Here is a 21,169-nt window from a genome sequence, read left to right on the forward strand (position 1 = left end):
ATTTTTAAGGCTATTTAAAATTTTTGTCTCCAAATTATGACCTTTGTAATATTGTGCTCACTAAAATTTTTAGGCTGTTAAAAGTAGTCCATAAACTATTCATTGTGCTGCGAATTGGTCCTAATGTCAAATTTTCTCACACCTGGTAAACAATATGATGATGTGGTTGTTTAAATAATTATTATGTAATTAGCGCCTTGTCAGCAGTACATGTATAATTATTTTGAAAAAAGATAATTTAGTTTTACATAATTTTTTTATACTTAATTATTTTTTTTTTATTTTAATGATCTTTTAAAAATACAAAATTAATTTTTAATTTTTATATATGTACAGGATACTATTAACAATCATTTAAACAATCATGTCATCATTTAATTTGTCACGTGACAAAACTTAAATAAAAGAATCACTTTATAATACTGTAAATAATTTAAAAACTATTTCTAACCATATGAAAAATTCAAAGGGTACAATATTACGTCATAATTCAGAAACAAAAATTCTAAATATAAATATATATATTTTAAATAGAGGGACCATAATAAATATTAGGATTTTTGTTCTCTAAATTTTGACAAGTATCAAATTATGCTGTCTCAACTTTTCTGACTGTTAAAATTTCTTCCTGAGATTGTTGGATTTAAGAATTTTTATCTAATTTTATTAAATATTACTAATTCAGTAATTTTTTATGTACTAAATTATGCTCTCTAGACTTTGATATCTACCAAATTATGCCCTCGAATTTTTTTATTAAGATTGGACAAAATTTTTTAAATCTAACAATTTTAATAGTTCATAAAGATTTTTAACGAGGACATGATTTAGTACATGTAAAAATTTGAGGTCCAAAATCTTAAAATTTACGAATATTATTATCACTTACACTCACTATCTAGATTATTTCAACCGCACATTTAATATAATATTATTTATTTATATATATATATACACTATCATAAGTACTCACACTATATTCAAACAAGAAAGAAATATATCTAGAGAGAGAGAGAGAGAGATGGGTAAGGAGGAGAGAGAAGTTGAAGAGTTGTATGAGAGAAGAGAAGAAATTAATAAGTTTAGATTATTTTGTTTGAGAGTTTTTTCAAGTTCAATAATGGTTGGAATATGTTTCATATGGTATTATAGGATAATTAATATTAATAATATTAATTATAATTATAATTATAGATTATTGGGTTATTGGATTGGTATGTTTTTGAGTGAGCTTTTCTTTGGGTTGTACTGGATTATTACTCAGTCTGTTCGTTGGAATTTCATTCGGTTTCATCCTTTCAAACAAAGACTCTCCCTAAGGTAATAAACATATATAAATATATATATATATATATATTTATATAAATATTTAAATATTATATATATATATCTACACTATAGTTTTATTATCAATTTCTTATATCTAATCTTTTCCTCTCTCTTAATTTATAATTTCAAATTTTTTCATGTATATATAATTTATACAATCAATCTATAACCTCTCTCACTAGCTACAATTTTTTTGAAGTAATATATTTTTAATTATTTTTTTTTTTGTCATCAAAACCCATTCAAGTTTTTGGATAAATATATTAGAAATAATGTTAAAAAAGATTAGAGTATTTTCAATGCTATAAATGTGATGTATTATTATTTTTTAGAATATTTTACTAAAAGTTATTTCTGTTAATGATAAAATATGTGTCATATTTAATACAAAAGATAGTATATGCAAAAATTTTAGCTTACACTAAATACTAAAATAATATATTTATAAATTATTAAATAATATAAATAAAGTATTATTCAATGAGTATTAGTAGTAATATTGATTTTTATAGTTAATTTATATTAAGTGTATTGAAGCATAAATACAAAAATTAAACTAAATATAGTTTTATGATATATTTTAGACTAAATTTAATCTTAAATAAATGTACATTATTTATTAAAAATAATCTTAAAGTGTGATATTAATATTAGTATAATTAAATATAAATCTCACATAATTTAATTACTATTATTAAATATTATTACTAATTAATTATAATTATAAAATGGTAGGCACCTTTTATAGCAATGCTTTAATTTCTATATATAAGTCAAAGTTTGTGTACTAATTATTATTATGAGAAGGATTGATAATAACTAGGTCTAATTATAATTAATAGTTGAATAAATCTTAAAAGTTTTATATAATTAGTAATTGACTACTCCAATAAGACTATTATGAGGTATTATTTATTTTTTTTTTTGATTTTATGAGGTATTATTAGTGTTTAAGATTTTATTTTTTATAAGTGGCGTTTTATAATTGGTTAGTAATATTTTTAAAAAGTTATTTTTTTATGTTATATGAGACCCGATACTTAATTACACTAATAGTAGTATAACACTGAAGAAAGTATTAAACACCAGTAATACTTTTTAACAATTTTCCTCTAATAATTATCTATATAAATAATAATTATTATATAAAAGTTTTATAATAACATTTTAATATAAGAAATACTAAAAAGTATAACACTCTTGTAATTTGTAATAATATTTTAATATAACAAATATTATTAGTGTAATTTAATATCAATTATATATTTCATTTTTATAAGAATTATAAAAAATTAATTATAAAATACTATTTTATAATGGTACTAAATAATGTCCCATAATAATTCTTTTAATTAATGGAGATCTTTGAGGAAATATATAATTTTGTTTTATTATAGATTTATGTGACATAACTATTTCAAGCTTATCACCTTTTTTTGAGGTTATAAAATAATTAGGTCTTTCTTGGCAGTCGGTTCATAAAAAATATTATCCTTTTAAAATAAAATTCAATAAATAAGATATTTTGTTTTTTTATTATTCTTTTGTCAAAATAAATTAAATACTTTTCCTACTCTCCCAATAAGTTAGTGCTTGTGTTTGATTTTTGTTTGTTCTATATTGATTGACTAGGATTGATAGTGAGTGAGATTGAATCTTTTATAGTGATTTTTTTTTCTTATTATAATAATATTAATAATAAAATAAGAGTTAAAAAAATAGGACTCTTAATAATGATTACACGTGTTATAATATTTTATATTACTATTGGACCAATTTTTCTTTCAGTAAGATATATACAAAAAATTTTATATGCACATTTTATTTTTATCTTTTCTTTGTAGTTAAAATTTTTGTTATGATCATATAAATTATTGTTATTCAAGATATCTAGTAAAATTTTAAGAAATTTGAAAAAATTTAACACGTTAAAAATTACATTCAAATATTATGTTGCACTCGTGACTATTTTATTTTATACGCGTGTAAAATAGACTATTTGAATATTATTTTTTATATTGTAAATTATTTCAAATTTCTCAAATTTTTATAGGATATCTTAAATAGATATAACGTACATGAATATAAAAAAAAATTAGACTAAAAAATTCTTCAAGATGCCGAAACAAGTAAAAAGTGTATCAATACATCATTTTTAAGAAATACATTGTAGAATCAACCACATATATATTTTTGAAAATTTTTAGAATGCATTCATAAAAAGGGTTTATCAATACATATTGTCATTTAGAAAGTTTATTTTTAATGGCTATTTAAGATATTTTGTAAAATTTTGAAAAATTTAACACACCGAAGTTAATTTTTTTTCAAATCTCTCAAAATTTTGCTACATAGACGACTGTGAAAAAAATTAAACTATTTTTTTTAAATACCAAAACAAATAAAGGGTGAATCAATAATCCCTACGGGTGCTTATAGAAGTATTCTATATCTAATTATTTTTAAAAAATATAGATTTAAATTATTTGCTTTAAAAAATATAATTAATTATATGGTTAGGTTTGTGATGTCATTCCATATGTTTGTGTTTTTCAAAGTTTTTATTATTCTTTATTTTACACCATTTCTTCTAATTAATTTTCCATTTTGTGTTTTTTTCTTTCTTAATTATTTATTTTTTAAAAAAGTATGAGGCTTATATGTGTCATAAGATACGAATGGGAGTTTGTACTATTCAAATTGGATAAAAATTATAATTTTTCTAATATAAGTACTTTATTTATATCCCTTATAAATTTAAAATTTGGCTAATTAGGATTTTCGCTCTCTGAACTTTGATATGCACTAAATCATGCCCTCTGAACTTTTAAGGTCGTTAAAAATATTCCATGAACTATTGAGATTGTTGGATTTAAAAACTCTTATCTAATTTCATTCAATTTTACTATTTCTGCAGTGATTGTTTATGTACTAAACCATGCTTCCCAGACTTTGATAACTATCAAATCGTGTCCCTCGAACTTTGACATGTATTAAATCATGCCCCCTGAACTTTCATCCATGTTAGATTTTTTTTACTAATATTGGACAAAAGTCCTTAAATCCAACAATCTCAATAGTTCAATGAACATTTTTAACATTAAAAGTTCAAAAGGTATGATTTGATACATGTCAAAGTTTAGGGTAAAAATCCTAATTAGCCTTAAAATTTTGAGTAATTATACCGCTGTTTAACTTAGTGTAAATAAGTTTTTAAAAAAATTGTACAGTACATACTCATTACTCTAGTATAGAACAACACCGATATCATCAAATATAGTTAGTGACACTATATTCGTCCTCTATATTAATTACATGACGTAAAATGTACTATACAAACATGAATTTATGTCTCTAAAAACTTGACATGTTAATGCAAAATCATTTACAGATATGAGAAAAAATTACCAAGAGTGGACATTTTCGTGTTCACAGCCGACCCAAAAATGGAGCCACCAACATTAGTGATGAACACAATTTTATCCGCGATGTCATATGATTATCCATCGCAAAAGCTTTCGGTTTATCTCTCTGATGATGGTGCTTCCGAGTTCACTTTCTATGCTCTCATGGAAACCTCTAATTTCGCCAAGTTTTGGATACCCTTTACCAAAAAATTCAACATTGAACCAAGAGCACCACATGTCTATTTTTCTCAATTTTCTTCTTCCAATGATGATACTGAATTTTCTAAGGAATTTTTGGCTATTAAGGTAATTATTCTTGATCTTATTTTTGCTTAAGAATTAGTTTATACTTGTATTATTTGATTTATTAGTATGCAAATAATATTTATGTTATTTACAGAAACTGTATGAAGAAATGAAAAAGAGGATTGAGTCATGTATTGAATTAGGAAAGATTCCTGCAGAAACAAGAAAATTTCATAAAGGATTTGGTGAATGGAATTTCAACATAAAAAAACATGATCATCACTCCATTGTTCAGGTAAACAAATTTATAATACGAAATAAGAACGTGTGCAACAAACTGTTTCAATTGTGATTTCGATATAAAATTATGCAAATAAATTGGAGTTGCAACTTATCTATGTATCGAAAATACTAAATGTAATTATAAATAGTGATTATTAAAAATAATTGCTACCAATAATTTTCTTATAGAATAATAAATAGGTATTTTTCTCTTTGAATTTTCTGAATTATTAGTGTTGATATTAAATATTCCCCCTTCAACTTTGAATTATTAAGACTTTTGTTAGACTTCTCTGAGATAATTAACAATTTTACCCTCGAAACATTACCACTATCATATTTTGCTCTCTAAATATTTACAACTACCACATCGTCCCCCCTCTCCCGAATTTATGTGAAATAAAAGGGGCACGATTTAGCAATATTGAAAACTCGGAGGGCAAAATATGCTAGTAGTCATATTTCGGGAAGTAAAATTACTAATTATTTAACGAGATTTTCCACATTTCGCTAACTTCAGAATATATGTATTCATTTGGTTCTCTTTTTTTTTTTTCTTCAGATTTTGATAGATGGAAGAGACCCAAGTAGTGTGGACAATGATGGGTATCAATTACCAACATTGGTATACATGTCAAGAGAAAAGAGACCACAATGGCATCACAACTTCAAAGCTGGAGCATTGAATGCTCTTGTAACCTCTTCACATAACAAAACCTCTTTCCCTTTTTTGGATACTTTTTTTCAACAATTTATGCATTGAATTCATCATATTTTTCCAATATGCAGTTAAGGGTATCTTCAGAGATAACAAATGCACCCTTGATTCTCAGCTTAGACTGCGATATGTATTCGAACAATGCTGACACAATTCGAGAAATACTATGCTTTTTCATGGATGAAACCAGAGGAGATGAACTTGCATTTGTCCAATTTCCACAAAACTATGACAATCTTACTAAGAATGATATGTATGCACATAGTCCTCCTGCTATTAATGATGTGAGTAAGGAGAAAAATCATGATCATAGCGATAACTCGGTGTCTTCTTTTGTTCGAATGAGTACTGATTGTTCGTGTTGTGTTTTAAGGTTGAACTTGCTGGAGTAGGTGGATTTGGTGCAGCTTTGTACTGTGGAACTGGATGTTTTCATAGAAGAGAAAGTATTTGTGGAAGAAAGTATTTCAAGGGTGGAAAATTCGATTGGGATGTTCAACGCGAAAAAAATGCTCATAAGACTATTGAAGATATGGAACAATCAGCAAAAATTGTTGCTAGTTGTAGCTATGAGAAGGGTACTGAATGGGGGAAAGAGGTTAGTGTTCTATCTCATTTGTAGCCGTGTTTTGCAAGAGTTACAGATCAGATTTTCTGTTTTGTTAGATGATAACTCGGGTTATGTATTTTTCAAAATGTTATATAATAATACCCTAGTCATTTGGTCATAACACTCAAGGCCGGCCCTGAACTTTAGTAGGTAACAGATTAAAATTTAGTCTTTATTTAAAAAGAAATGTGGTATTTTCAAAATCATTAAAATATATACATATTTTTATAAAGAAATTTGTTTTGGGGCCCTGGATTAGGTGTGCCTTAGACACAAGTCTAGTATGCTCACAACCGAGCTTGATAACACTTCTAACTCATGGTATTATTATGTTCAATTTTAAAAATTACAAGTTCCAATTTTTAATTAACTAACATAAGATGCATTTGATAAGGGAAATTTACATAGTATACTAACATTTGTCATTTATTTACAAAAATACTGCCAAGCGGTATTTTTTACTTTTTTACTGTGTTTTTTTTATAGGTTTCATACTGCAGTATACTGTGTTAAGTTTTCACTGGTGTTGTACTAGTGTTTTTTTGTTGTTCTACTGTTGTTTTGAGTTGTTCTGTTTTGTGTTCTATTAGTGTTTTATAAAAACACAGTATTTTTGAAAACTTTTCCGTGTGACAGTATTTTTGTAAAAGTTAACCCAAATTTCAATAATTTTGTAAGTTTCCCTTTGATAACTTTTGAGAAAATTGTATTAGCCATTCTTTTTAGTCCTAATAATGATTTTTTTTTTTTTGGTTACAATGTCTACGAATGAATACACAGATAGGATTGATATATGGTTGTCCTGTTGAAGACATTGTTACTGGCTTAGCAATCCAATGCAGAGGTTGGAAATCTATTTACTACAATCCGAAGAGGTACGCTTTTGTCGGTGTTGCCCCGACGACATTAGAGTTTGCTCTTGTTCAGTATAAGAGGTGGTCTGAAGGCTTGTCTCAAATATTTTTATCAAAGTATTGCCCATTCATATATGGTCATGGGAAGATTAAGCTCGGCGCCCAAATGGGATACTGTATATATCTTTTATGGGCTCCTCTCTCATTGCCAACGATTTGTTATACCGTTGTTCCTTCACTTTGCCTACTTAATGGTGTTCCTTTGTTCCCTGAGGTATGTATCTTTGTTCACTTATTTCTTTATTGTAGAAAATTAGGGATAACAATTCTAACTAAGATAAATAAACTAAGGTTTCAAACTAGATTTAGATACTAAAATCATATTTTGTTATTTATTTTAATCACACCAAAAACTAAATTAGTGACAACTTTGATCTAAATATTATTTTTTAGTGATAAGTAAATTTTTATTATAACTAAAAGTCATATCGAGTCACAAAAATTTTGTGCTATCACTAAAGGGTAGGTTTTTTTTTTCCTATGTACCATTTTTTAACTTTTTTTTTTCCTCAAATTTACGGTTTGGGTTGCTCTAGTTGTTGCTCCGGTGATTTTTATGTAAGTTGCTATGTGGATTTTGATTGCGATTTAAGTTGCTTCGTTGGTTGCTATTTGGATTTATGCAAATGTTAAAAAACTGCTTTTGAAATGTAAAAATAAAAAAATCCTTTTTTTTTTTGGTAGTGACAATTGAGTTTTTAGATTTTTGATTTTAAATGGTTTTGTAACGTCCCCGCTTCAAGCCTCCATTGGGCCCTTACACCCACGGACTAATGGCTCTTATACACGAGTTCATCACTCTGGCTACTTCATGGACTAATGACTGACCCTACAGACCAACACGAGTGTTTTCAGTGTGCTTTGTCCTCACTCACACACATCCTGGGAAAACTTCCCAGGAGGTCGCCCATCCTTGAAATTACTCCAGGCCAAGCACGCTTAACTATGGAGTTCTTTCGAGATGGGCTACCGAAAAACAAGATGCACCTTGTTGATATAGGTAGTACCAATCAATCCATTTAAGCTCTCTTTAACTGTGTAGTCCCATACCTACACAGTCTCAGAATCATCCCACTAGACCTTCCCCAGGCGATGTGGGATTGCACGGCTTACCGGTATTTCCCCTTACGGATCACGGGACTACTGACTGTCACAATCACCCCCCCTTACGGGGTCCGACGTCCTCGTCGACCACACTTCCGGCTGGGTCAAGGCTCTGATACCATTTGTAACGTCCCCGCTTCAAGCCTCCATTGGGCCCTTACACCCACGGACTAATGGCTCTTATACACGAGTTCATCACTCTGGCTACTTCATGGACTAATGACTGACCCTACAGACCAACACGAGTGTTTTCAGTGTGCTTTGTCCTCACTCACACACATCCTGGGAAAACTTCCCAGGAGGTCGCCCATCCTTGAAATTACTCCAGGCCAAGCACGCTTAACTATGGAGTTCTTTCGAGATGGGCTACCGAAAAACAAGATGCACCTTGTTGATATAGGTAGTACCAATCAATCCATTTAAGCTCTCTTTAACTGTGTAGTCCCATACCTACACAGTCTCAGAATCATCCCACTAGACCTTCCCCAGGCGATGTGGGATTGCACAGCTTACCCGGTATTTCCCCTTACGGATCACGGGACTACTGACTGTCACAGGTTTCTTATTTCAACTTTTCTAGACTTGAAATGTTTGAAACCAAGATAAGAAAAAAGGTTTCAAACTCTATTCTTAGGCCTATCATATTACTAAAAGTAAAAAAAAATTGTGAATAAAATAATATGAGTAAACCTATGATATTATTAAAAAATCTATAGCTAAAAAGTTTTAGTTATAAAAATCATAGTTTGTTGTGATTAAGAATACATTTAGTCATAAGAAAAAATTAAATTAGTGACAACTGATATCTAAATACTTCTTTTGAGCGGTTAGTAACTTTTCATTACCACTAAAAGTGACATCGAAAAATATTATGTTGTCACTAAAATATAGTTTATTTTTTTGGTGACAATCGAGTTCTTTGATTTTCGATTTGAAATGGTTTCTTATTTCAAGTTTTCAAGACTAGAAATGTTAGAGAATACACTACTAAGTTTCAAGTTTAGTGCAGAGATTTGACTCAAAAGAAAAACAACTCCGTTTGCTTCTAATTTTTCAGGTTTCAAGTCCATGGTTCCTCCCTTTCGCTTATTGTTTCATAGCGAAGAGCGTTTACAGTTTATCGGAAGCAATAATCCACGGAAGTACTCTAAAAGCTTGGTGGAACATACAGAAGATGTGGTTGTTTCGAAGAACTAGTGCTTTCTTCATTGCCTTAGTAGACATTATCAAGAGAAAACTTGGTCTATCCGAAACCACATTTGTTTTAACAGACAAAGTTGTGACTGAAGATATCTTAAATAGGTATGATGAAGAGGTAATGGAGTTTGGAAGCTCAAACTTAATGTTCAACATATTATCAACATTGGCATTGCTTAACTTGTTCTGTTTAGTTGGTTGGGTCAAAAAGCTTGTGTTCGATTTCGATTCCAAGGCTATAGAACAGATGATTATGCAGGTTTTGCTTTGTGGGATAATCATTGTTGTTAATTTGCCAATTTACAATGCTCTTTTCATTAGAAGAGATAAGGGTTCCATACCAACTTTTGTTATGGTCAAATCTTTTGTTTTAGCTTCAATTTTATGCCTAATTCCTCTGTATTAGAACATTAAGATTTGATAAAACAGCTTCAATTGATTGAGGCCTATATGTAAAATAAAAACTTACACTTGATATTCAATGAGAATGATCATATGCTTTCTTTATTTGTGACCATTTTTTCGGTCCTGATTTAAGGTAGAAAATCAAGTCAAACACAATAACACGACTCGAAATCCACATGAAATTAGAAGGAGAATAAGGGTTGCATACCCCAATTTCGGTTATGCTCAAATGTTTTGTTTTGGCTTCAATTTTATAGTAGGATATAGTTTATTCGTGATCATTTTTCGGTCCAAAATAAAGGCGGCAAATCAAGTAAAAGACAATAACACGACTCGAAATCCACACGAAATTATTGGGTTTTGGTTTTAATTAAACGGGGTTGAGTCATTTTTTTGGTTTATGTGTTAAGACTGAGATTATACTTATAATTAGATGTATATTTTTTGTGAGGGTATTTTTATTTTAAACAACTATGACTCTGACCAAAGACCTAAGAATATACACATATTATAGCTTTAGTCAAAGACCTAACATTCAAGTCCAACTAGTCCAATATTTACTTAAAAAATATTACCTAAGTTGAATCTGTTTGATCATTCATAAATAATCTTAGAGCAAAATATTCTATCATCTATTATTTCTCACAATAAACAACAGTAAAATTCCTCAAGAAGTAACAAAAGTTACAATAGGCTCTCAGTCTCCAAATTTTCAATCTTTCTAGAGAGTTGGTCTTAAAAAGATGTATGATACTTAGAATTACATCTTAGGCTTGTCAATGGTGTTGTATATTTTTGTGACATAGTCATAAATCATACCTACTCAATAGCAAAGTCAGTAAAAATTAGAGAATGTGCTAATTACAACTTCTTAGTAATTTTCACACTTGAAATTATATGCTGGAATATTTTTTTTTTAAATTTTTTCCATAACGGTATTTGTTATAGTTACATTACAGTATATCTTTGTAAATTTTTTAAAAATCCGAATATTTTACAATACCGAAAGCAAAGTTCATGATATTCCAGTTTACGACGCGTGTTCAAAAATCTTCAAACGTATTTTCGGTACTGTAAACACTATTAAAAAATTTTCAAAAATTTCCAGGAATGATGTTGTAAGCATATAACGAACACTGCTACAAAAAAATGAAAAAAATATTCCGGCATGTATTTTCGAGCACAAAGGTTAACTAAGAAATTGTAATAGGAGGTTGACAGTACCACTCCTCTAAAAATTTTAACTTTTTTCTTTCTTGAAGTGTTTCATGTAGATATTTTTTTTTTCTTGTCCACAATCAAACAAAATATTTTGTCCTCTTTTACTTTCTTAACAGCTTTTTGTAAACATGTCTTCATCTGAATCACATGTTGGCTTAGATATTTCAAGAAATGAGAAGCACTAAAGTGTGGTAGGGTAAGAAAATGATGGTGGGTGGAAGGTGTCTTTAGTTAAACAAAGACCATTCAGAGAAAAAGTTATTGTCCATTGAAGATAATATGTACCTTGCTTTTTTTTTTTTTTCCACACATTTAATAAGAAAATAATAGCTATAGTTTCTTGGAAACAATCAAAAAGACTTTTCAAAATTGATGAGCTTTTATTTGTTCTCTGTTTCCTCTGTTTTTTGTCATAGTAAGCTTTCAATTTTTTCAAGAAGAGAAATCCATGGAGGCTGCAGCTATTGGTGGAGCTCTTCTCTCTAGTTTTCTTGATGTTTTGTTTAATAGGATGGCTTCTAAGGAAGTTGTTAACTTCTTTAGAGGAAAGAAATTAGTTAGTAAACTAATCAAGAAGTTGAAGACTAGCTTGTTGTCTGCTGCTGTGTTGCTAAATGATGCAGAGGAGAAACAACTCACCGATTCGAATGTGAAGAAGTGGCTTGATGAGCTTAAACAGCTTCTTTATGATGCTGATCATGTTATGGACAAGATCAAGTCTGAAGCTTTGAGAGTTCAGTTGGAGAAAGGCGAAACTGGATCGAGCAAAGCGAGTAAGTTGTTGAGCATTTTCCCAAATGTGTTTAGACAATTTGAGAATAATGTAAGGTTTGAGTTGGAGGAAATTCTTGGTTCTTTGAATAATCTAATACAACAAACTGAGTTTCTTGGTTTGAAAGAAGTTGATCAAAAAAGACCATCATATAGATTGTATTCCCCTTTGGTAGAAGAAAATAGTGTTTTTGGAAGGAATGAAGAGAAAGAAGCTATTGTTAAGTTGTTGTTGTGTGATGATGTTGGTGACACTCGCTATAGGATATCTGTTATTCCTATAGTGGGAATGGGTGGCGTCGGCAAAACTACTCTTGCTCAACTTGTTTACAAGGAGAGGTGTGTTCAAAAACATTTCGACTTGAAAGCATGGGTTACTGTCTCAGAAGAGTTTGATATTTTCAAAATACTAAAGACGATTTTGGAGTCTGTCACCTTAAGGAAATGCGAGATTAGGGATGTACATCAACTTCAACATGAGTTGAGTAAGGCTTTGACGGGGAAGAAATTTCTTTTTGTTCACGATGATGTATGGAATGAGAATTACGAGTTGTGGGACATGTTGAAAAGCTCGTTTGAATCTGGTGCGTATGGAAGTAAGATTATTGTGACTACGCGTAGTAAAGTTGTAGCGTTGAAAATGGGCAATACTCCAATGTATGATCTTCAAACTATGTCTGATGATGATTGTTGGCAACTATTTTCAAGACATGCTTTTAACAATCTTGGCTCAAATGTACAAATGGAGTTGGTAGATATTGGCAAGCAAATTGTTAGAAAGTGCAAGGGCCTTCCTTTGGCGGTGAAATCAATCTCAGGTCTTCTGCGATCGGTGTCAAATGTAGAAGAATGGAGAACAATCCTACAAAGTAATGTATGGGAGTTGCAATTTCAAGAAAACCAAAATAACAACATTCTACCAGCTCTATGGTTAAGCTATCACTTTCTACCAAGACACCTAAAGCGATGCTTTGCTTACTTCTCATTATTTCCTAAAGATTATGCATTTTACAAGAGTGAAAGGAAGACAATATTCTTATTATGGATGGCTGAAGGTATTTTGCAACCACAAGAGGGAAAAAGAATGGAAGATGTTGGAGAAGAGTACTTGAACGCGTTGATATCAAGGTCTTTCTTTCAACATTCGACTCGGGATGAATCAACTCTCTTCATGCATGACATCACTCATGATTTAGCTATAAGAGTATCTGGTGAGTTTTGTTTTATAGATCACACATTTGAAGATTTCAATAGCCTTACAAGCAAAACTCGCCATTTATCTTACATGAAAGGTTTCGATGATTTGGTGAAACTTGAGGGTTCATTCAAAGCCAAATGTTTGCGCACCTTTCTCTCATTACCATTGTCACATAAAAATCTCTATTCCAAGCCAAGGTTGACACAAAAAGGGGCTTATGAGTGGCTTCTAAATGGAAAAGGGTGTTTGAGAGCACTCTCATTGTCTCAATCTTCTATACTAGAGTTGCCTGATTCAATTGGCAATCTAAAGCATCTAAGGTATTTGGATCTATCAGAAACAAAGATCACAAAACTACCTTGTTCGGTTTGTTCGTTGTACAATTTGCAGACATTGTTGTTGTCAAGTTGCAAAGAGCTTACACAATTACCAACCAACACTTCGAAGTTAATCAACCTGCGTCATCTCATGATTCGCGACACACCTTTGAAAGAGATGCCGCCACAAATGAACAATTTGACCAATCTTCAAGGGCTTAGTGACTTTGTTTTATCGAAAAATGATGGCTCTAGGATCAAAGAGTTAGGAGCATTACAACATCTGCATGGAAGCTTGTGTATTGTTGGATTGGAGAATGTGAGGGATGCAATGGATGCTAAAGAAGCCAACTTAGGAAACAAGAAGCATCTTAGCGAGCTTATTTTGATATGGGACGGCGAAACTGATGATTCCATAAAAGATAGAGAAGTACTTGACGCGCTCCAACCTCATGTAAACTTGAAGAAACTCACAATTGAAGGTTATAGAGGTACAAACTTGCCTAAATGGGTAGCACATCCATCTTATTGTAACTTAGCCAAAATATCTCTTAAAATACTTACTAATTGTTGCTTGTTACCATCATTTAGTCAACTAGTTTCATTAAGAGAGCTTCAAATATATAGATTTGATAGGTTTCTAAGCATAGATGATAAGCCTTCTTCTATTACTTCATTGACTAATCCCTTTCAATGCTTAGTAACCTTAGAGGTGTCTAGAATGAGCAAGTGGGGATGGTCATTTGTTGATGAATGTAGTGTTTTCCCATGTCTTAAAAAGTTCAGTTTAAACAGTTGTAGAAAGTTAAGTGTTGGACTACCTCCTTGTTATCTTCCATCATTGGAAGAAATCACAATAAGAAAATGTCATGACATGGTTCAAGTATTCCCATCATATCCACATATTGATGTTGCATATCCCTCCCTTGACACCCTGCAACTCTCTTCTTGCTCGAGACTAAAATCCTTCTCGAACATGGGATTGCCATCAAGCTTAAAATCATTAGATTTTCGCGACTGCAGTGCTCTCTTTGCCAAACGATTTGATTGGAATCTTCAAGATGCCTCATCACTTGTTAACTTCACACTCTATGGATCGCCTTTCGGGGGAAATTATTATGATGAAGTGGACATAGATTCATTCCCGGAAGAAGGGCTACTTCCATCTACTTTGAGGTACCTCAACATCTCATGTTTTGAGAATCTTAAAGCTCTAAACAACGAAGGCTTTCAACACCTCACCTCATTTCAAGGATTGACTCTTCAAGAATGCTCTCAACTACAATGCTTACCAAATGAAGGCCTTCCTCAAACTCTTACTTCTTTGGAAATCTACAAATGCCCTTTACTAACTCCTAGATGCCAAAGAAGAACAGGGGAAGATTGGTCCAAGATTCAACATGTATCGCTTATTCGAATTGATCGAAAAGAAGTATGACATTACAAAATCATTTTTTCCCAAAGGTACTTAAATTTTTCTCTTTTTCATTTCTAATTTTACTTCATTTAAGTTAAGAAATTTAAGTACTCAATTTCTTTTCTTTCTTTGAAATCAATATATTTGCAGATCAATGATATGCAACAATGAAGATGAAAACTGAGAATGCTTTAATGGACTCTTAAGTTCAATTAAGAGTGTTTGGTTGGTGAGAAAGTGAGTTTTTTAAGTTGTATTCAACTTTGTGCTTTTGTTACTCAAATATTGTAAACAATGACATAAAAAATGAAAAGCTCAAGGTCTTAATATAAACCAAATTATATGAGTTTATTTAATTACTATGTGCAATAGAGTTCTTATCTTCAATTATTATTATTTTTTTTCTTCAAGTTGTAATTTGATTTTATTTACAACAGATATTATTGGCATAATTAATAAGTTCCTCCACTGCAAATGAATATCTGTTATAATTTAATGACCAAACTCAGATTTCTACACATGAATATAACAAAGCAAAATTAGAAAAATTAAGGTGCCGTTCGGTAACACTTTTGTTTTTTAATTTTTTAATCAAAAAATAAAAGTAAAATTTTTGTTTTTAAAAAATTTATTTTTGAAAAACAAAGATGCGTTCTATAACCACTTTTGTTTTTCAATTTTAAAAATAGAAAACAAAAGTGTGTTCTGTAAAGTTTATTTTTATTTTTATTTTTTGATTTTATTTAAGTCGGGTCTAGGTCCGAGGTTAGATTTGGGTTCAAGTCAAAAGCTGGGTTCAGCGCCAGGGCCGTGGGGAGGGGATTTGGGTTCGGGTCTGGTCGTAATCCAAAAGATTGATTAAGAAAAATAAACTGTTTAAAAAAATATTGAAAGTGATTTTTTTTTGTTTTTAAAATTTTGATTTCTAATTATAAAATTGAAAAGTAAAAACAGTTTTATAGAACATGTTTTTGAAAAATATTTTCACTTTTCTACTTTTAAAAACAGAAAACTGATTAAAAAAATGTTACCAAACGCCACCTAAGGAAACCAACTTATATAAATATTTGATCCAGGGTTGGGCCTGGGCTAAGGTGGATTAGGCCCGCGCCTAGAGCCCACCCAGCTTAAGAGCCAAAAAAAATATTTTTTACTTAAAATTATACATATTTTAAGTAGTTTTCGAAAATACCACATATTTTTTAAATAAAGAACCCGATATTTTTTTTTTCTTAAGGCTCACCCAATCTCAGGGCAGGCTTTGATTTCATGGGCCGAGGACCACCGTGGTCTTCATTTTCAACCGTCGATGTCGAGACATGGTTCCATCGAACCTGGATGGAACGTGCATCGTGGTCTTCAAACAAACAAACAAAACACTACTACGACATTGTTTTTATTTTAATCCAACTTAAGACTTCTTATTACACCAAGTACGCCTTCTGTTACCTTCGGAGACACCCATACTTTTCGCAACACGTTTAGGGTTTCAATCTTCATGATCTTACAAATTGTGGCTTTCATCAAAGTATTTCTTAAAGTCTTCATCTTGTTTATGGTATTGGAAAATGATTTTGTACATTTCTATAAAGAGTCTCGGAAATGTGTTTGCAAAGTATGATTCTAAATCTTCACATTCTGCCCATTTCCAATCCTGATCAAAAAATACATAAATTTAACATATACAATTTTAAAAAAAATTAAATAAACTTAAAGAAAATTCTAGGATGAACTTGATGTACTTCTTTCGTATTTTTGACATTCAAATAATTAATTATAATAGACTATTTGAACTCTATTTACTAAAAATTATTCTAAAGTTTTTTTTTAAAAAAAGTGTGACGTGTTTAATACCTGTAATGAAGATTGTCTTACAAATTGGCAAAAATTATGTTTATTTTAAAAATAAAATTAAAAATTAAGATTAGAACTATATAGATACTAAAAAAAATAAAAGAAATCGATGCATTGTTACACTTAACCGATAAAAATAATGTTGATTGCATGCACCTTTGCTTAATTTTAGTACTCGAAATTTTTATTATATGATCATGATGTACGTACGTACCTGGTAGAGTATCTTTTTTTCTTTATTGTGGTTGAACAAGTTACGTTGAAGTCGCAACAAGTCTAAAATACTCGAAACATTATAGTTGCAACGTTGTTGTATTCGTGTTTGCATATCCTTTTTTATTAGATCATCCAAAATATTTTCCCAGTTAGAATTTATTATTCCAATGTTAATGTTGTTCAATGCTTGTGAAAATGTAGAGTTCAAATCTTCCCTAGCTTTTATGTTTGTTTGATATATAAACGATATCCTTGTGTCTGATTTCCAAAGCATTGGATGAATCGACACATCAGCTGCAGTTGGCCTGCAGTTGAATATAATAATTAAAAAAAAATAACTAAAAATATATCGATGCATCCCAAATAAGTAAGAATAATTTGTTATGTAAATATTTAAGTTTAATTTTTAGTTGTAAATAAATACTTGACTTTAATTTTTGACAGTAATAATACTTGAGTTATAATACTGTAACTTTTATAGTTACCTGGGTGTTAAGTGTTAAGTAAATTACCATGTAGCAAATCCTGGTTGGTCCAAGTCATTAAATTTTTATTTTTTTTTTTTGAAAACATTAATTTAAATATACCAATAAAAAGATGACACTTGAATAATAACTTAATATCTAATGATCACGTACCTATAGAGTTTCAAAAATATAATTTAGGTATTATTACCGCCAAAAATTAAACTTAAGTATTTATTTATAAATGGGAGTTAAACTATTTATGCCGCATATTACTCTTAACAAATCCACCACTTCATATTAATTTGGTTAAATATCATTTTGAATCCTGTGTTTTGTAAAAGTTACTAATTAGGATCTGTTTTGTTAAATGACAAAATCGACCCTATATTTTCTAAAATAGTAAAAAATAGGACCCTAAGTTCAATTTTCAATAATTTTATTTTTTAATATAACAAACTTTAAGACAATTTTTAACATGAACAAATCCATCCCACTTCATATTAATTTTAATTATGAACTTTGGGAAAAGAAATGATAGTGTTACCTTGATTTTGGATCATTACTTATTAATTTAGAAATGAGATCTTCAGCTTCTGGAAAATGAGAGAGGAATTTCAAATCCATCTTGTTCTCAATAATGTTCAAATGAAGTTCGCGACCATCATGAGTGTCGAAGGGGTGGCTACGCCCATCGGTGATACAAAACGAAAATATGCAACCTATGCTAAACATATCCACCGCTGTGCTTATGTGCTGACCCGGTACAAGACGTTCAGCTGGTTGCCAATCTTTAGCGTCACACCCTATGTACAGTGACAAACTCAGAATTTTTAATTAGCTAAATACATTATTGTAAAAGAGAGCAAACTAATTTACATATAATTCGTGAAGTAAATATATATTTATATTAGGTAATTGTTAAAATAAAGAGTAACAACATAAATACATAAATTTAACTCTCAGTTGTAAATAAATACTTAAATTTAATTTTTGACGATTGTAATATCTAAGTTATAATTCTGGAACTTCTCTAGGTACCTAATTGTTAAGTTATAAATTCACACGTGACAATTCCTGATTGGTCTAGGTCATAAAATATTTATTTTTTCTCAAAAAAATAGTTTAAATATACCAATAAAAAAATAACACGTGGATAATGACTTGACATTTAACGACCATGTACTTACGAAATTCTAGAAATATAACTTAGATATTTATGTAATAAAAAATTAAATTTAAGTATTTATGCAAAAAAAAAAAAATTACACTAAAATAAAGGAGAGCTTTAATTATTATGATCACTTGTTTAAAAAAATTATTGTAAAGTAAAAATTGATGAAAGAGTACTTGCCTGTTGAACTATTGGTGATAGAATAAATATTATGAGGAAGTAATTTAGTTATGGCCATATCAGAAATCTTTGCACGAACACGTCCAGGCCCTTTAAATATCAAAATGTCTTGAGGCTTCAAATTTCGATGTATTATGTTCAACTTGTGTAAATATTTAACTCCTTCAACAATATCACTGCATATAGTAATATATATAAGTCCATTATATAATATTATTCAAATTATTTCAAAAAAAAAATATATAAAAAATATGGTTGTACGAAATTTTAAATTTTTTTTTTTTACGGTTTTTAAGATTTTATTTATAAAAAATACGGTCTTTTGATGTATTTTTATGTTATAGTACTGTTGTTTTCGTGTTGTTTGTATAGAACATCGTAAAAATATATAATATAAAAAATCTTTTTTGTAAAAGTATAATTTTTTTTAACAAAAATAGTTTTTTATTTAAATTTCACAATATTATTCTACATGTACTTAAATTATGTAAAATATCATTTGTTAGGTTTTTATTAAAATACTGAATTTTGGATAAAAATTTACAATTGTACTGTCACGCGAAATTTTTTACAAAAATATTATCTTTTTATAAAACAATCTAAAACAACCGTAAAATAACAAAATAAAACAATTAAAAACAACAGTAGAACAACTAAAAACCAATTGTGGAGCAACAGTGAAAACTTAACACAGTACACAGTATAAAACTTCTACAGTATTTTTAAAAAGAAAGCACAGTCTTTTTAAAAATATTCCGCTCCACATTAAAAAATAAAAAAAGTTAAAAATTTCAGTATTTAGTGTAAAAATCTCAAAATTTAAAAAAATTATGCAAAATATTAAAGTTATTATGTTTTTTTATATAAAAAATATTTTTGATATAATTTAAAAGATAGTTTTTATCAATTAATTATTAATTGAAAGTCACATTTTTCTTTTTTCATTATTATTTATTAGATAAAAATCTAATTATTTAATATTTTTAAAGTTGATATTACTAGTTAATTAAAAGTAATAGTGATATTAAGAAGTATTTTATGTATATACAATCTCATAACAATTAAACTAATAATATTACATGATGATTAATTAATTATAAATGATATGGGTTTGAAAGAAGAAATTAATATCTTTAATTATTATTACCTCAACAATGTTAATAAGAACTGAGTTGGTCGACCATGTTTGGTGAGTGGTTTAATATCATCATCTCCAAATAGATTTCTTTTAGGATCATCTTTGTTGTTTTCATCACCACACAATTTTACAAAATCATCCAAATTGCAAGTACCACGTTGTAGAGCTATGTAGAAGAAATCCAAGTCTTGTTCCACACCATAATATCTCACAATATTTTCGTGTTCATCCGATTTTATAAGACTCTCAATCTCTTTACGAACCAATTTAACATTAGCTTGTTGAAGTCGTTTTATGGCAACACTTCTTCCCTCGTATGAACCCTCAAACGCAATACCGCCGTGACTTTCTTGACCGATCTTTCTTTCTGGAAAATAGGTCAATTTCTCGCTAATCACTCTTGGTTGATGCATATCCTAAGTAGTTTTAAGACGAAACAAAATTATACTTATTAATTATAAGAATAAATATTAAAACTACGGTCTTTGAAAACGATTCATCATCGTATATATAAGAATTATACAATATCGATATCAAATAATATTATATTATACACATAAATGCCCATTCAACCACAATATTATATAAAATTGCAACATGCTTTTTAAACAAATCACAATTTTTTGAAAACAAATAAATTAATTATTAGTTAATATATTATACTTTTTCTTTTGAAATATTATTAAATAATATTTTAACGTAGGGTGGCCATTATTATATACAAAAGTTGTTAGAAGTTTGAAAATGTTTAAGTATAATATTTAATATAAATATATTTTTATCTATATATATATAAATATATATATATATTTTGGAGAGCCTATCAATTAACTTTGAAAATTTGGATTTTCTTTTTAAGTCGTTTTTTGCTTGACTTTGTTTTTACTAAACTAATACATCAATACAACTTGTTCAAATATAAATTCTAAACTACATACATATACAAATATATTTAATTATGTATATATAAATATAAAGTGATATAAACTAAGCTACCTAATGTTTTT

At 29.2% G+C, this 21,169-nt stretch overlaps 3 protein-coding genes across 4 annotated transcripts; 2 read left to right on the forward strand and 1 right to left on the reverse strand.

Annotated features, from left to right (window-relative positions):
• Positions 1-972: 972 nt before the first annotated feature.
• On the forward strand, positions 973-10,314 carry LOC115694846 (cellulose synthase-like protein E6). Its single transcript, XM_030621947.2, has 8 exons — positions 973-1,320; positions 4,721-5,042; positions 5,137-5,277; positions 5,827-5,958; positions 6,054-6,266; positions 6,356-6,580; positions 7,373-7,720; positions 9,668-10,314. Exons 1-8 carry the CDS (start codon positions 1,022-1,024, stop codon positions 10,211-10,213), a joined length of 2,226 nt encoding a protein of 741 aa, XP_030477807.2. The 5' UTR covers positions 973-1,021; the 3' UTR covers positions 10,214-10,314.
• Positions 10,315-11,152: 838 nt separating this feature from the next.
• On the forward strand, positions 11,153-15,490 carry LOC115725483 (putative disease resistance RPP13-like protein 1). 2 transcript variants are annotated; one of them, XR_009688175.1, is made up of 3 exons: positions 11,153-14,210; positions 14,743-15,183; positions 15,287-15,490. XR_009688175.1 is itself a non-coding variant. In XM_030655021.2 (2 exons), the coding sequence occupies exon 1, from the start codon at positions 11,882-11,884 to the stop codon at positions 15,155-15,157; it is 3,276 nt and encodes a 1,091-aa protein (XP_030510881.2). In that variant the 5' UTR covers positions 11,354-11,881; the 3' UTR covers positions 15,158-15,183; positions 15,287-15,490. The 2 variants fall into 2 exon arrangements, 1 of the variants encoding a protein (XP_030510881.2); XM_030655021.2 differs by having other exon boundaries at positions 11,354-15,183.
• A 1,126-nt stretch (positions 15,491-16,616) lies between these two features.
• Positions 16,617-20,721, reverse strand: LOC115694705 (serine/threonine-protein kinase/endoribonuclease IRE1a). The gene is made up of 5 exons (XM_030621789.2): positions 20,172-20,721; positions 19,025-19,200; positions 18,218-18,476; positions 17,205-17,511; positions 16,617-16,790 (listed from the first exon to the last, which is right to left on the reverse strand). Exons 1-5 carry the CDS (start codon positions 20,573-20,575, stop codon positions 16,641-16,643), a joined length of 1,296 nt encoding a protein of 431 aa, XP_030477649.2. The 5' UTR covers positions 20,576-20,721; the 3' UTR covers positions 16,617-16,640.
• Between the last annotated feature and the right edge of the window lie 448 nt (positions 20,722-21,169).

This window comes from Cannabis sativa, chromosome 6 (assembly GCF_029168945.1).
Source record: "Cannabis sativa cultivar Pink pepper isolate KNU-18-1 chromosome 6, ASM2916894v1, whole genome shotgun sequence".
In the NCBI taxonomy this organism is placed as follows: domain Eukaryota; kingdom Viridiplantae; phylum Streptophyta; class Magnoliopsida; order Rosales; family Cannabaceae; genus Cannabis; species Cannabis sativa.

Coding starts and splice junctions, on each gene's coding strand:
- LOC115694846 (XM_030621947.2), top strand. CDS start 1,022: ATGGGTAAGGAGGAGAGAGAAGTTGAAGAGTTGTATGAGAGAAGAGAA. Junction 5,959..6,053: donor CTGGAGCATTGAATGCTCTT/GTAACCTCTTCA, acceptor TCCAATATGCAG/TTAAGGGTATCTTCAGAGAT. Junction 6,267..6,355: donor GTCCTCCTGCTATTAATGAT/GTGAGTAAGGAG, acceptor TTGTGTTTTAAG/GTTGAACTTGCTGGAGTAGG.
- LOC115725483 (XM_030655021.2), top strand. CDS start 11,882: ATGGAGGCTGCAGCTATTGGTGGAGCTCTTCTCTCTAGTTTTCTTGAT.
- LOC115694705 (XM_030621789.2), bottom strand. CDS start 20,575: ATGCATCAACCAAGAGTGATTAGCGAGAAATTGACCTATTTTCCAGAA. Junction 19,201..20,171: donor TTCTTATTAACATTGTTGAG/GTAATAATAATT, acceptor TACTATATGCAG/TGATATTGTTGAAGGAGTTA. Junction 17,512..18,217: donor AGTAATGATCCAAAATCAAG/GTAACACTATCA, acceptor ATTCAACTGCAG/GCCAACTGCAGCTGATGTGT.